General features: G+C 22.7%; 5 protein-coding genes across 5 annotated transcripts in view; 2 read left to right on the top strand and 3 right to left on the bottom strand. All coding sequences in view use genetic code 6, as the record gives it.

Annotated features, from left to right (window-relative positions):
- The window catches only part of TTHERM_001353220 (hypothetical protein), a gene marked incomplete at both ends in the record, with an annotated part of 885 nt that extends 868 nt beyond the window's left edge, over positions 1-17 (top strand). Inside the window, one exon of the mRNA XM_012797923.1 lies at positions 1-17. This exon is cut by the window's left edge and continues 868 nt beyond it. Within this exon, the coding sequence (XP_012653377.1) occupies positions 1-17 (17 nt within the window).
- A 208-nt stretch (positions 18-225) lies between these two features.
- TTHERM_01353220 (hypothetical protein) lies at positions 226-993 on the top strand (the record flags this gene model as incomplete). The annotated part of the gene is made up of 1 exon (XM_001017339.3): positions 226-993. The coding sequence occupies one exon, from the start codon at positions 226-228 to the stop codon at positions 991-993; it is 768 nt and encodes a 255-aa protein (XP_001017339.3).
- A 464-nt stretch (positions 994-1,457) lies between these two features.
- On the bottom strand, positions 1,458-4,669 carry TTHERM_01353210 (cyclic nucleotide-binding domain protein; the record flags this gene model as incomplete). Its single annotated transcript, XM_001017338.1, has 6 exons — positions 1,458-1,829; positions 1,884-2,674; positions 2,731-3,032; positions 3,126-3,490; positions 3,770-4,347; positions 4,423-4,669. The coding sequence occupies 6 exons, from the start codon at positions 4,667-4,669 to the stop codon at positions 1,458-1,460; spliced, it is 2,655 nt and encodes an 884-aa protein (XP_001017338.1).
- Positions 4,670-5,441: 772 nt separating this feature from the next.
- TTHERM_01353190 (cyclic nucleotide-binding domain protein) lies at positions 5,442-9,832 on the bottom strand (the record flags this gene model as incomplete). Its single annotated transcript, XM_001017336.2, has 6 exons — positions 5,442-5,804; positions 5,900-5,996; positions 6,051-6,115; positions 6,485-7,410; positions 7,467-7,768; positions 8,265-9,832. 6 exons carry the CDS (start codon positions 9,830-9,832, stop codon positions 5,442-5,444), a joined length of 3,321 nt encoding a protein of 1,106 aa, XP_001017336.2.
- An 877-nt stretch (positions 9,833-10,709) lies between these two features.
- On the bottom strand, positions 10,710-14,594 carry TTHERM_01353180 (cyclic nucleotide-binding domain protein; the record flags this gene model as incomplete). Its single annotated transcript, XM_001017335.2, has 4 exons — positions 10,710-11,216; positions 11,269-12,104; positions 12,684-12,985; positions 13,078-14,594. The coding sequence occupies 4 exons, from the start codon at positions 14,592-14,594 to the stop codon at positions 10,710-10,712; spliced, it is 3,162 nt and encodes a 1,053-aa protein (XP_001017335.2).
- Positions 14,595-15,236: the final 642 nt, after the last annotated feature.

Genomic DNA, 15,236 nt, shown 5'->3' with positions numbered 1-15,236 from the left:
GACGAAATCAGTATTGATCAAACTTCTGGTTGTAAAGTTTTCTTGAAATTTTTACAGGAAAAATATGATCAAGCAATTGATTCTTTTTCAGATTGTATCAAGAAAATTATTGGTTGGGTTGTGAGGAAGAAGATAATTATTAAAATTCCAATAGTATTTTTCTCTTTGTTGTCTAAATTTACTAACTCAGAATAAACAAGTGATTATTTGAGATAGATCGATCTTATGGATTGGGATGATGATGTTGATTATTAGTTTAAAAATGTAAATCAAAAATTAAAAGAATTATCAGATGGATAATATTGTGATTCATTTTAAGAATTATTTGAATAGATTAAAATAATTTACAACTGCGATGAAAACTAAAAAAAATTAGGAGCAAATTAATTATTAACAGCAAAACAATTTATTTTAGATTTTATTGAATTAGGTACTTATTTTATTGTTAAAAAATTTACAAATGAAAATCTTGATGAAGATAAAATGTTTGATAATTTAATTAATTCTTTTTCGGATTTTGTAAATACTGATGAAAGAATGGAATCTTATCGTGGAATTGTTGGTTTGTGTTTGGCAATGGTCAGAAATTCTCAAGAAAAAAAGAAAGAAAATAAAGAAAAATAAAAATAAGAAAAATAAGAAAAATAAGAAAAAAAGTCTTTCGAATCTGATTTATTTAATTTGGGAATGTAAGGTAGATTAGCGGACTGTTTTAATCCTTTAACTTATCTTGGTACCTTTGAACAATAGAATGATGAAGATTATTAAAATGATGAAAATTATTAAAATGATGAAAACTATCAAAATGATTAAAATAGCGATTTGAATAGTTAAATAGAAGATCAAAATAGTTAAATGGATTATTCCGACGAAGATCAAAATGAAGATTTTTCAATTGACGATGAAAATTATCTCGATAGTTCAAAAACCAAAACCAGATAACATTATCAAACAAATGAAACTGATAAAAAAAATATATTCGAATTTAATTGAACAATGTTCACAACAATAAATTAGATAAAATATTTTGCTTTTCCATACCAGTTTAGCAGCGGCGATTAAAAAAATCAGATAGTAATTCTTTTCAATGAAGATAATAAACCACAATTCATTCTAAAAAAAACAATAAAATAAAATAAAATCAGTTTAAACTTAATAAAAATTTTTTGATAAAATTTAATATATCTCAGCCATTCGGCACAGCTACTTAAACTAGGAATTATGGTATATATCTAACTAAATAAAGGATTATGGAAACTTAGCAAGTTAAATAATAATAAAAATATCTCTTTTTTTAAAAATATCAAGTTATGAGTTTAATTTTGTTTACTCCTTAAAAATAGCTAAATTATTTGATAGTGATAATAGGTTAAATACACAAACAATAAATAGTTATATAATAAATAAAAAAATACAAAAATTAATAATTTCTAAACTTTAACTTATAGGTTGGTCACTCACTTCTTTTTTCTTTTTAAAGACTTTAAAGTATTTTTTTTTAACTTTTAGTTAAAAGTAAAAATAATCTTATCAGAGTTACCGTGAGGAAAGTATATTGTGTAGTCTTTCTTTTGATCGAATTCCCATATTATTTTATCAGTACCTACACTTTAAACTATGTCACTACGAGAACTTTGATTCTATTATTTTCCTAAAACAATCTATTAGCCTGGTAATACTTTTATTATATTTTCTAATCTAGATAGTTTCTTTAAACACTATTAAGTAATTTCTTTTAAAAAATTTTTGAAAGTTAGCTATGTATTTTAACTATGATAAGCAGTTTGTGGTGTAGATCCATCTAACATTTTACTTACAATACTTGTTTCCTTATTTAAACAAGGAAAAGTTATATCAATAAATATTAATAAAATATTACTTACTTTATGTAATTTATCCTTTATTGATTTTTGAGATCCATCACATTCATCTTGTAAACAATTCGATACCTATGTGTCTAAATTTAAGAAAATTTATTATGAGTTTTTTTTTATAATTATTCCTTTTCCCTTTTTTTTTATTATATCTTAGCTATGAGGTTTGTTTTCCTCCTCTTCATAGTTTATTTAAGAATGTGATCTGAGTGTTTTCATATTATTGCTTAGGGGATCAAATTCTTATTCACTAACAGCTAAGCCTTCATTGATACTTCCTGAGTTTTTTAATTAAGTAGAAGTTACCAAAGCTTCTTAAAAATCGCATTCATTACAAATATATTTGCATATATTTTAAGTTTATTATTGAGTGATTAAAGCATTGCTCTAAAATTTTGATTTGCGGCTGTAATTTTATCTAAATTATGCTAAGTGGTAATTATAATTTGCGATTACTTTTTCAGTTTATTTATCTATGTGAAGCAATGTGCACTCATATTATTGATGATTAAAGCTATTGCAATTCTCACATTTAATTTTTATATCTTCAAAATCTTAGTAAAATGATATTTTATCCTTAATTCTGCAAAAGTTTTGAAGATCCAAATCATTTTACTTCACTATTTCTAAGAATTTATTTCTGGGGATAGAAATAACTTAAGTAAAATCAACTGCTTTAATCGTAATTCCATCCTGCCTACCTTGGAAAAATGCTATTTAGCCAATAACTTTATTTTTACCAAAAGAATCTATTACAAATTCAATGTCTGAACCATCTGAATATGATCTAACTATCTCAACTTCAGTTTTTATAAATATAAATAGGACAAATTATCTAATTGAATATTAAATTTACCTTTGCCTTCTATGATATAAATCAATCTGCTTTCATCCTAGTTTTAATAATTATTAATCACTTATCCTGGCAAATAGTTCTACTCCTCTAAGTAAAGTAATAACTTTTACTGAGTATCTTAGCTAAAATTCTTATAAATTACATCTATTTAATTCAAAAATTTTCCAAAATACTCTTTTTTTAATTCCTATAGCAGATTTACTGAAATTTTAGAAAGTACAGTTTAATTTTAATCATCATCCTTTTTGAAGTTATGGTGGTAATAATATTCTAAGTCTAAATTTATTCCTCTTTATAGATTTCTAATTAATAGTTAAAATTAGCGAATAATCAAATAAATAAAATACAAGCAAATAAATAAATATGAGCTTAAATTAAAGAATAATTTTTAATACTTGCTAATTGATCTTTTTCTCATGTATTAATTAATTCGATTAATGTCTCTTCTTTAATTTTCTTCTTCTTAATCAAATTCAGTAAGAACGATTCCAATTATATTCAATAGATAACCAAATATGATGGTTGTAAAAAGCATAATGAATGAAGTAAATGAAATTTGTAATACTGTATCAGCTTCGTTAGATCCTGTTGTCATCAAGGTCAGTGACCAATATAGAGAACAAATATATAGCTTTACCCAATTTCTATCTGATGCAGCTATACTTTCATCAAACCAAGTTTTTTCTTCTCCTAAATATTCTAACTCTATATATCCTACCAAAAACCAAAGACATGCAATAATATGAGCTACTATAAAAATCTTTAAAACTAATTTAACAAGATAGAGAATGTAATAATTTTGATATGACATACAGATAAATATTTAAATGTCATTCAGCTTCTTAACTACATTTACTAATTTAAAAAATTATAGGATTTTAAAGATTGTCCTTGTTTTTATGTATTGAGGCTAAACAAATATCAATAAAAAAGCAAAAAAATCCCACAATGCATATTATTTTAAATAAAAAATGGCTATTGCCTTTCTATTTTTGACTAAGTTTGTTTTTTGGTAAAATGATGTGTTTAATTTAATAACTATTTATAAAGTCCATATTAAGTACATTGTGTTGTAAATCTATGATTCGAATTCTAAGTTAACTTGGAAGACTATTAAAATTGAAGAGTAGAAGAAAAAGAAACAATTTATTAAAGAAAAAACAATATCTAATCCAAATTTTAGATAGCTCTGTGGATTAAATAATGGTAAGTTATTTATTTTTTAGTAAAGTAATTCTGTTAAGGAGTCCATAAAACCGCAATATTGTTAAAAAATGTTATCTTATTCCTCAATAATATCACTCTTGTCATTAATTTGCTACCTCAACTTTGGATTTTATAGATTAAAACTTTTTCCCACATAGGTTTTTTCTCTAAAATATTTCTTCATTTTATTCTTTATATTAGACAAAGTAACTAATTCTTTTGACTTACCATTTCCTAGATAATAATTATCTTAAACTCTATCATCATCATTTTGATTATTTCTATTTAAAATTTTACATTTTGTATTGTCTACTTTTTAAAAATCTACTTAGTTCATAGGTTTGCTACTACTATTGAGTAGCAGATTAGGTTTGAAATGTGTAAATTTAGTGCTATGACTTTTATATTTAGCTAAAAAAATAAATTTATTTCATAATTTAGAATAAATTTTACAAAAAAATTAAAAATAAAAAAATGATTTTTTACTTTCATTAAAGTTGTCATTTAAAAAAACTGTAAAATTCTACTCATCATATTGAGAAGTCGTATTAGACATTTATTGAGTTTAAATATTCTTACATGGAATCACATCAGTAGGTATTTAATCTAGCTCACTTTGACATGACTCTTCAATCCTCATGTTCAAAACATCTAGCTGGCTATCTTTTTGTAAACATTTTTTCATTTAACTTTTTCTTTTATTTAAAAATTCGTAATTTTCTTGAGGATCCATTACTTAATAGTTTTGTTTTAAGAAACCTCTACTTCTTTTAATTTTTCTTTTTTTTTTCCTACTGATTAAAGTACGAATTAAAATAGTGGCTTTAAACAAAAGGCTCAAACATTATTAATTAATTAATTAATTAATTAATTAACTTTTTAAAGAATCGATTAAATGAATTAAATTACTTATTAATATTATTTGGTGTTAAACTGATTTCTTAAAGCATTTACTTCTCATTTTAATATTTTATTGTGAAATTAAACATTGTTATTACTTAATGAATGTATAAAACCTCTGATTATCATTTCTTTTATTTAATTGATATTAATATGAATTATTTGAAGATTTAAAATATAAAAACAAAGAGTTTTTTATTTTTAAAAAATAATTATTGGTTATTTATTAATTTTTAAATTCATTAATTTATATAATAAAAAAAATTATTTTTTAATTTTAAAAAATAAAAGAATTAAAAATAGAAATAAATTATTTATTTAAAAATAATTAAAAGTATTTTTTCTTTAATTTATATATTATTTTAAACAATAATTTTGATTGTGAGATTATTAATAGGTTTGAATACTATTATTACCATGTTAATGTATTAACTGATATAGAACTGATGCATTGGTAATACCGATATGAAGATATGTTTTATTATATTAAATTATCTTTTGTCAAAACAAAACAAACAAATAATATTTAGTTTGATAAATTGACAACATATTTAAAGTAAATATTTGATAAAGGTAAATAATTTTATAAATAAATATATGTTGATTCAATTAGCCTATTTTGCTTTAATTTTGGCTTACTATTACTTGCTCTTTCTTTTTAAAAATCTGTTATACTTAGTTATTACGAACTAACAATTCCCTTCAGGGAAATAGTAATTGAAGTCTTTTTATTTTTCAAATAACCATGGATTTTCAAATAGCTGTTGGTATATTTAATGCTCATCAAAACTTTTATATGTACTAATTTAAACCCTGTTATAGAATTTATCATAATTTTAGTTTCTCTCTAAAATACTTTCAATACTAAAAGGGTATTATTATCTTATTTCATTCTTTTATCTTTCCTAACCTTCCAACTTTGAAGAATTTTGGCACATACTATCTTGATAATTTTGCACCATTAAACTCTAATTAATAAAAAATATATTTATATCTTAAACATTATTTTCAATCAAAATTTGAACTTATTATTGCTATTAAAATATTTATATATATAAATTACAAAGTCAACATTGTTGCATTTAGTTATATTTTTAGTAGAACTACGATCTCTAAAGCTATCTTAATTTTAAAATAGACTTTACTTGAATTCCTTTTCTCTTTTTTATTAAATTTTTTTATTCTAAAAAATATCTTAAAATAAAATTTATTACCTTGGAACTTCTTGTTCATATTCCAATAAAGATTTTACAGCTCTAGAATACTAAGATATAGTTTTCTACTCATTTTTAATTAAAATACTAATTAAATAAACGTTTTTTTTATTAAATAAATATTATTATTGAACTATATATTTTTTTTATCAAATGTATTGTTTTTTTGTTTGTTTGTTTGTTTGTTTGTTTGTTTGTTTGTTTATTTGTTTGTTTGAGATTCGTCAAATAAAAATATTTTTTATTTTTAATAAATTATTTTAATCTATTTAAATATTAATATGAAAGTATTGATCTATCTTATTTATTTTTATAGCTTTCATGAGTTTAAGAAATAAAAATGAAATCTAATTCTAGAATGATAATTTGAATTTATATATTTATTTATTTTGGAATAAAAAAAAATAATTCAAGTTAGTTAATCAATTAATTACGAAATCAAGGCTGTTAGTTTTTGAAAAAAAGTTACGATCTTTAAAGCTATCTTGCTTCTAAAAGTTATTCTTGAAATCTTTTTCTCTTTTAGAAATATTTGGGCTTTTCATTTGGTCTTCAATTGATGGAAATTTTTATATATTATTTTCTTAGTCGAAATCTAAATATGACTTAAAAGCTTTTGTGTATGAGGTCAGAGATTTTTATTAGGAATAAGGCCCTTTATTATTATTATTGTTATTGTTGTTATTATTACTACTGCTTGAGTCAGATACATTAAAAAATTAAGATGTAATTATTGGAGTTTTATCTTCTCTGCTGTATAGATCATGCTAATTCTATAACTCGTTATTTGACAATTAGTTGACAGATCTGTCTTCAATTTCATTTAATTCTGATTAACTTGTAAACTGGCTTTTTATGTAAGTATTCTTATCTGTTAATATTACATTTTACTATTGAAATAATAACTAAAATTCTTCAATTAATTATTGGTTTATTAAAGTGTTTTTTGATTTTTACTTTTTTCTGGCCTTTTTAATTCTATTTTACTTTATTCTTTCGAAGTAAGTTAATTTATCTAAATAATCATTTCTATTAAAATGCAACAAAGGACAATTTATTGTTAGATGCTATGTCTTTTAGCAAACTGAACAATTTATTTTCAAATGCTTTTAGTCATTATAAATTAATATGTTGTCTTTTATGCAGTTAAAATTCTACCAATCCTTATCGTTTTCTTTCACTATTGATTGAAAGGATTCTCTTGAAAGTTTTATTACAGTTGTGAAAGTCTTTGCTTTGGCTTGAAATCCATTGGATTTTCCAGTAAAGAAGCTGTCATGACCAAATTCATCATATTTTTTAAGTTTAGATATAATCTATCTTACGTTAGAGCCTTCTTGAATCTTTCTAGATAACTCAACTTTTTGAGATTTGTATTAAAATATAAAAAGAAGAAATAATTAAAATAAATCTTACCTTCACCCTCAACAATGTAATAAAGTGAATTGGATTCATAATTTTCCTCATACAAAAAAACCTAATTTGGCAAATAATATGCTTCCTACATCTAAAGCGAAACTTTATAAAGAGTTTCTGGGCTAAAGTTAGACTTCAAACAATTGATTTTGTTGAGTACACTTCCAAAATACTCATTAAGCAGCTATTCTTTTAAATTCATAGACAACTTATCTAAAACAGTCTAATTTTATTCTTGTAATTTTTTGTAATTTTTTTAATAAAAATACTCAATATCTAGATTAATCACTCTCTGTAATTCTCTAAATTATTAAAATTAAAATTTTTTATTCATTTAAAAAATAAATCTTAAATCTTCATTCATTTATTTATTTATTTTCACCAATTCGTTCCCTTCTCCCTAAACTAAAATAAATACTAATTAATTAGTTTCTTTGTATTTTTAAGGAAACTTGCTGGGTATCAAAGTATTTGTAATTTATTGATTTATTTATTTTTAATATTTTAAAATATTTATTCAATAAATTTGAATGTTTTCAAATAAACTTTACAGTTTGTTTTATTCATTTTGATTATTTGCTGGACTAAATTTTTTTGTTGTTAAATAAAAAGTAATTAATTAATTCCTTTCAATCAACTAATTATTTACTAAATTATTTTGAAAACAAAAATAATAATAATATAAAAGCTACTAACTAAATTACTAACTTTCTTACTTACTTAGTTACTTCAAAAATAAAAATGAGATTTAATTTAGTTTAAGAAAATATTAAATGTTGATCAAAAAATGAAAATTACTTGCTTATTTTTCTTTATCTCATATATTTATTGATGATATTTATATCTTTTCTATGATTCATTTTTTCTTCGTCGTTCTGAGCAAGTATGAGTCCAATACTACTTACAAAATATCCAAAGATTATAGTTGTAAATAACATCATAAAGCAGGCAAAAAAGGCTTGCAGTGGAGTTTCTACTAAGCTCGAACCTGTAGTCATTAGGGTTAGTGACCAATAGAGAGATTAAACATAAATTTTCCACCAATCTCCTTGTTTAGAAAATCCTTCATCGAACCATGTATCTTAGTCTAAAAAAGTTTTTTCTATAATTCCAACAAGGTACCACATACAAGATAGTGTGTGAGCTAATATAAATAATTTGAAGATTAGATCTATTAATTACATTACATTATAGTATTTTTAAGTATTCATGCATATTTGTTTTTGAATTATGTTGAACTCTCTTACTATGTTGCGCGTTTTGATGAATGAAATAAGCTGCAAAGTAAGCTTTAAGTTCTTAGGAAATCCTCCAGTAATTGCTAACAAAAAATAAGGAATTATGTCATAAAGAGCTTCGTTTTAAAAATACAGCTTAAAAATTGTTTATCTGTTTTGTATATGCTCATTCTTAATGTAAATGGAGGAGTTAAGTTTAATTATAATTTCTAAGCCCCATAATCCAAAAAATACTTAGAAAGCAATATTATGAATCAGAGCTCCAAAAATCAAAGCTAAAGAGAGATAAGTGTAAAATAGAGAGTTCAGTAAAAAAATGATTATTTTTAAAGAGAGGATGATTTGGTTTTGAGGATTAAATGTAGGAATATCTTTAATTAAATTTAAGTTGCATTTTGTAATCCAGTTGAATATCTTGAAGTAATTAGTAAATTACTGAGATTATGAAGTTTGGTTATTGATATCGCTCAAATCATTTATAAAAAATTAAATTTTTTTGTTTTTGAGCAACTAAGTTCTACCAGATAACGTCTTATTTTGAAAGAATTGCCTTAATTTTTAGTAGATATTTGTGTATATAAGAAAGTTTTTATTTAATACACTCATTCTCATTTAATCATTTGCTGCTCTTCCATCCTTTTTCTTTTAATTGCTTCGATTTGAAATTATTTGTCTTTCTTTTAAATCCTTTTGCATCTTTAGCTAGTTGATTGATTTTTTTACTTGCTCATCATTAAAAGTCATTTGTAGTTCATCAAAATGATCTTGATTTCTATCTTGCTAAGACTAGTTAAATAATGATGTCTATTCTTTTTCATGTGTAAAAAGACTTTAAGTTTAAATGATTGGACTTAAGCTTTACTAAACTATCCCAATATTGCTAGAATTTATCTTAAATTTAGGATTCTTTGGAGTAATTTCATTTTCATATGTTTAGTAATTTTATGTATTTTATGAAATGTTATTCTCTTAAGAAATTATCTAATTCTAGTTTGCCATTAATACCTCACTATGGCACGATTCTTCAAGGTGATCTGCTACTTTTTTCAACTGAATATTGCTTTCTTATAAAGAGTCTTTTATCCTCTTTTTTTAATAATTTTAATTCTAAAAAAGATCATCTTCCATACTAAAACTAGATCTTTGCATTCCTCAATTAATTAAAATATGATGTTTTTTTGTTATTATTAAAAAATTAATATAGCTTCTAAATGCTATTTAATAATATACACTTACTTTCTAACATAATACTTTTTTTAGTAATACCCACTATCAGTAAATAAATAAATAAGTGCCTTCTTCTTACCCAATCAAATAAAATAATTAATAATTTATTTAATGGTTAATTTATTTTACATTCAATATATAAAGATAAAAATTTTCTAAAAAATGTTATCAAAACAATAAAAACTAATTACTATCTGTTTTGCTCAAAATTTTCTATATATTTCATTTTGTTTCGTTTTTTTTTATAATATTGCTTTTTAGTTAATTATAAAAAGATAATTCTAGCAACAAAGTTATTTCTTAATCAAGTAAATACTATTTTTTTCTTCACTTTTTCTATAAAAATGTCCTTAAAATATATTGCCTTCTTTTATTCCAAATTTCTTTCAAGTACAGTGAAAAATTTATAATTTTAATGTTATTTAATTGTTAAAATTAATTAATTTTTAGCGTATTTTTGTAAAAAAGAAATAATAAATAACAATTAGACTTTTCTTAAAATAAATTACGTTTAACCGCTGGATTAATAAATTAAATTAAGTTTATATTATCCAAATGTAACAAATTTTTATTTTATTTATAAGATAAAACATATATGAAATTGATTTTATTTAACTTTTAAAAAATATATTTGAAAAAAAGAAACTTTTATATCAATTTTTTGAATTTTAAATTTCATAAATTATATTAGTATTTAAGTAAGCAAAAAGTATGAAAAGGATATTATTGTAATTTATAAATTATTTATTTATTTATTTATTTTGTTTATTTAGTTCATTCATTTTTTATCTAAAACAAATTTAATTTGCTTTTAATTAGATTTTTTTTTGTTTGAAGTTTTAATATTGAGCTATTATGTATCGTTTGTTGAGCTGTCTACTAAGTTTTTCTTTTTATAAGTAAGAAATATTTTATTTCTTCTTCTATAATATGTGTTAAAGCTAGCTATTGTATGAGAGCTATTACCATCAGGAAAATAATATAAATAATCTCTCAACTAATCCATAAGCCACAATATCTTTTCTTCTTTATTTATTTTTTCAATCATTCTTTTTTTTTCATGATCTCGCGATATTAGAGTCTGCTAATCAAATTTCTTAAATTTTGACCTCATCGATTTCATATTATTTGCATTCACAATATATTAAAACATACTCATCATCTTATTAAACTAAACAGATTTATTAACTTAATTACTTAATTCTAAATCTTCTTCTTCTTCATCCTCTTCATCTTCTTCTTCTTCCTCTTCGTCAACAGGAGCTACAACATCCATTTAGCTGTCCTATAAAAACAAAAATTTTTAACTTAATAAATCAAACAAATATTTTTTTTACTTTCACATCTAATTAAGAAATCTAACTCTAACTTGTTGGCTTATTATACGGACTTAAATTAGAATTAACATTAACATTAACCACTAAATCAGATTTCAAATATTTGAGAGAAGGATCTCCAGATTATTTATATTAAGAAAAGTAGTCTGTATTTGCCCTTTATCTTTCTTCTTCTATCAAATTGTTTTAAATACTTGTTGTTGCTCCATTTATCATAATCGAATCCACAGGAGTAAAGTGAGAATCTAATTAAGTTAGAGTAAATAATTTTTTCTTTGTTATACACCTCTCATTTTATCTATCATATTCATCATCATTAAAATCTTACCTGCTCTGTGTTATATTTGAAACAGGATCTATCAATGTCTAAAACAAATAACTATACTCTGCTTTTTATTAAAGAGCTACTTATCTAATATTTTTTGTTTTAACTAGTTTTCTAACCACTTAAGTTCTATTTTATTTAAATTTTTCAAAAGTTCTTATCCTATTGTTTGTATTGTCTCTATCAAAATGTATAATAGGGCAATCACTTTCAAAATGCTTAAAGCTTTGGCATATTCGGCATTTTATTTGCAGCAATCTGAAATCATTGTATTAAAGTATGTTGTCTTTAATCAGGCACAATTGTTAAAACTCTTTATCATTTCCTTTTACAATATCAATAAATTATTATCTAGATATCTTTAGTATAGTAGTAAAAGTAGTAGCTTTAGCTTGAGCATTTCTTTAATTACCAGTGAAAAAACTTAGTTCACCAAAAACACAATCTTATTAAACCACTCTCAGTATTTTCGAGGCTCTCTCTTCACTAGAAACCTATCGAGATAACTCAACTATAATCAAAAGAAATTAATTAAATCAAATAATAAATTAAAATATATTGAAGGATTAAAGTAGTATTTATAAATTATCAATAAATTTTTAGTAAAATTTAATAATTAGAAATAAAATTATTTTTTGATTGTTTTTTTTAAGTAAAAATCAGAAAATTAATAAGAAATTAAATTATTTTTTGGAAAACTTTCAATAAGTAAAATGAATTTTGCTTAAAAAGAAATATTTAAAATGAATTTTTTCCAATTTAACCGAAAAATACACTTTGATTTATTCCGTGCTTACATTTAAAAAAATGCTATTGAAATAATTTAATTGAAAGAGATATTTTTTTTGATTTGTATTTATTTGCTAATCTAGCTTACATAATTATAAATCAATTTATCCAAAAAATTTAACTAACTAGAAAAAAACTTTTTATTAAATTTTTAAGTTAATAACTGCTGGTTTTAGAGAAAAAAATAGACATTTAACCAATAAAAATTGATTGTTTAGAATGAACTTTAATTAGAATTGATAATTTGTATATTGCAAAGCAATTATTTTATAATAGATTTAAATAAATGTTTGTAATTTACCTTCACCTTCTACTACATAAATCAGAGACAAATCTTCATTATCATTTTCATTAAAGATAATTTGATTTGGAAGAAAATATTCTTCTTAGCAACACAAAGATAATTTCTCAATAGTTTCTTATCCAAAGTTCTAATTTAAAAATCCTATTTTTGAAAAAATTCTACCAAAATAATCTGTTTTTAGTTTTTCATTTAAATGACAAGATATTTTCGTCAGCACTTACTAATTCTCTTCTTGAATTTTTTTAAAGTTTTTCTGATAATAGTACTCCAAATCTAAGTTAACTACTCTCTAGATATTTCTAAATAAGTAAATATAATCAATGAATAAATAATTAAAAAATTAAGATGAAATTTAAAATCTCGAACTATTTATTATATTTATATAAAATACTTGCTGATATTTCGAATTCTCATATATTTATTGATGATATTAATATCTTTTCTTTTGTTCTCTTCTTCTTCGCCTATTTCTGAAAGAATTACTCCGATCATACCAATTAAGTATCCAAAGATAATTGTTGTTAACGGCATAATGAATGAAGTGAAAAATATTTAAAGAGGAGTCTCAGCTATATTTGATCCTGTCGCCATCAAAGTTAGTGCCCAGTAATAAGCTTATAAATACAGTTTCCACCAATCTCCGTCTTTTCCTATACTGCTTTCATACCAAGTTCTTTCATTATCAAGATAATTTAGCTCAATCTAACCAACCAAATACCACATAATAGCTATAATGTGCCCGATTAAACAGGTTTTCAATATAAGCTTAGCTATTTAAATATAATAGTAATTTTCAATTGCTATGCAGAGCTGCTTTTCTATTTCGGATGCTTCTTTGAGAATGTTTTTTAGCTTCAAAAACGATATAACTTTCAAAATAATGTTAATTAGTCTGCTGTCTTGGCTTGATAAAACAAGAAAAAATGCTAATAAATCATAAATAGCTTAGTTTTTGAGGTAGAACCCTAGAATTATATATCTGTCTTTAACTAGATTGACATTAAGATAAATAGATGTATTAAGTTTTTTAATGATCTCAACTATCCAAAAAATAGAAACTGTAGTGAAAATTTAATCTTAATAGGATATTTCGAATTAAAATACAACAACACAAGAGAAGAATGTATAAAAAAATATATTCAGAAAACAAAAAAGCACATTGAAGAAAAAGCAAACAGGATGCTAAGGATTAAAAAGAGGTATTAATTTTACTAATTTGCAATTTTTGTTTTAAAAAAATTAAACAAATTAATCGAAGTAGCCTAAAAGACAGTTTTTGTTCGTATCAGTCCATATATCGCTAAGATCGTTAATATACTACCTCACCTTTATATCCTTTAAGTAGTTTCTCCTACCAGAAGGAGTCTTTGTCTAATAGAAGTGAAGAATTTTCTTGCGAATTTTCATAATAAAACCAATATTATTAGCTTATTGATTCTGAGCGAGAGTCTTTATTAAAGCTGACTATTTTTCATTAAAGTTTGATTTATTTAGGCAAGCATGCTCTTTTTTAACTTTATTAAGCGAATCATTAACCAAATAGTTCTACTATTATGTTTAATTAGATTAAAAAATGATCTAGCTTGGCTTATTTTAGTCTGTAATGTTAATGGGGCTATCAAATATACTAATTTCGTTATTCTTTTCTTGAACCCTCGATTTAAAGGATGAAATTTCAAAACTGGTTCTTTTTTTTTATGAATCTGTAATGAAAATTTTAGAGTGAGTTCTGTATCTCTCTATTTGTTCATGATTACTAATTTATTCACTCAAAATAGTATCTTCTCTCTTGTTAATCATATTATTTAAATCAAAGCTATCATCCATGTTTTTATTTTTTAGAAAGAATTTTAACTAATTTGAGCAATTTTAGCTTTCATCAATCTTAGATGAGTCAGAGCTTAACATGTATATTTATTTTGCTATTTATCTATCACTGATTCCTTCGATGTTTGGTTATTTCAATAATTAATTAATTGATTTTTAATAAACCAAAAGAGTGATTAGTAAATTGATTGAATAACTTAATGAAGCAATAAAACAAACAAATAAACAAAAATTTGGTTTTTTTAACTTATCAATTTTAAAAATATGATTCTAAGTTTGTTTAAGTGGTAAAATAAAAAAAGTTAGTCAATAAAATAAATTGTCAAAAAGCTGAAAAAGTAATTTATTAAACTTTTTTATTCATTGAAAAGTCTAATTTATTTCTATTTATGATATTTGTTATCTCTATTAAAAATATTTATTTAGAGCATAAAAAATACATTCAAATTTTATAAATTTTTCATAATTTTAACCAAAAATATTTCATTTAACCTATTTATTTTTTCTCTCATAAAACTCCTTTTTATTAAGAATAAAAATTAATTAGCTTTTGTATTGCAAGATATTTTATAAAAAAATTTTAATTAAAAAAAATAAATGGAATAAAATAAATAATTTGTGCCTTAAAACGAGACCTAAGAAGATTCTTAGTAAGATTCTCAAATAAAAGGATAAGTTGAAGAATATTCTCATTTTTTGTTGAATTAAATTGAGGTAAGCAAA

The sequence above is a fragment of the Tetrahymena thermophila genome, assembly GCF_000189635.1.
Source record: "Tetrahymena thermophila SB210 genomic scaffold scf_8254613, whole genome shotgun sequence".
NCBI lineage: Eukaryota > Ciliophora > Oligohymenophorea > Hymenostomatida > Tetrahymenidae > Tetrahymena > Tetrahymena thermophila.
The sequence above is the reverse complement of the archived record's forward strand: the minus strand, read 5'-3'. Positions and strand labels throughout refer to the sequence as shown.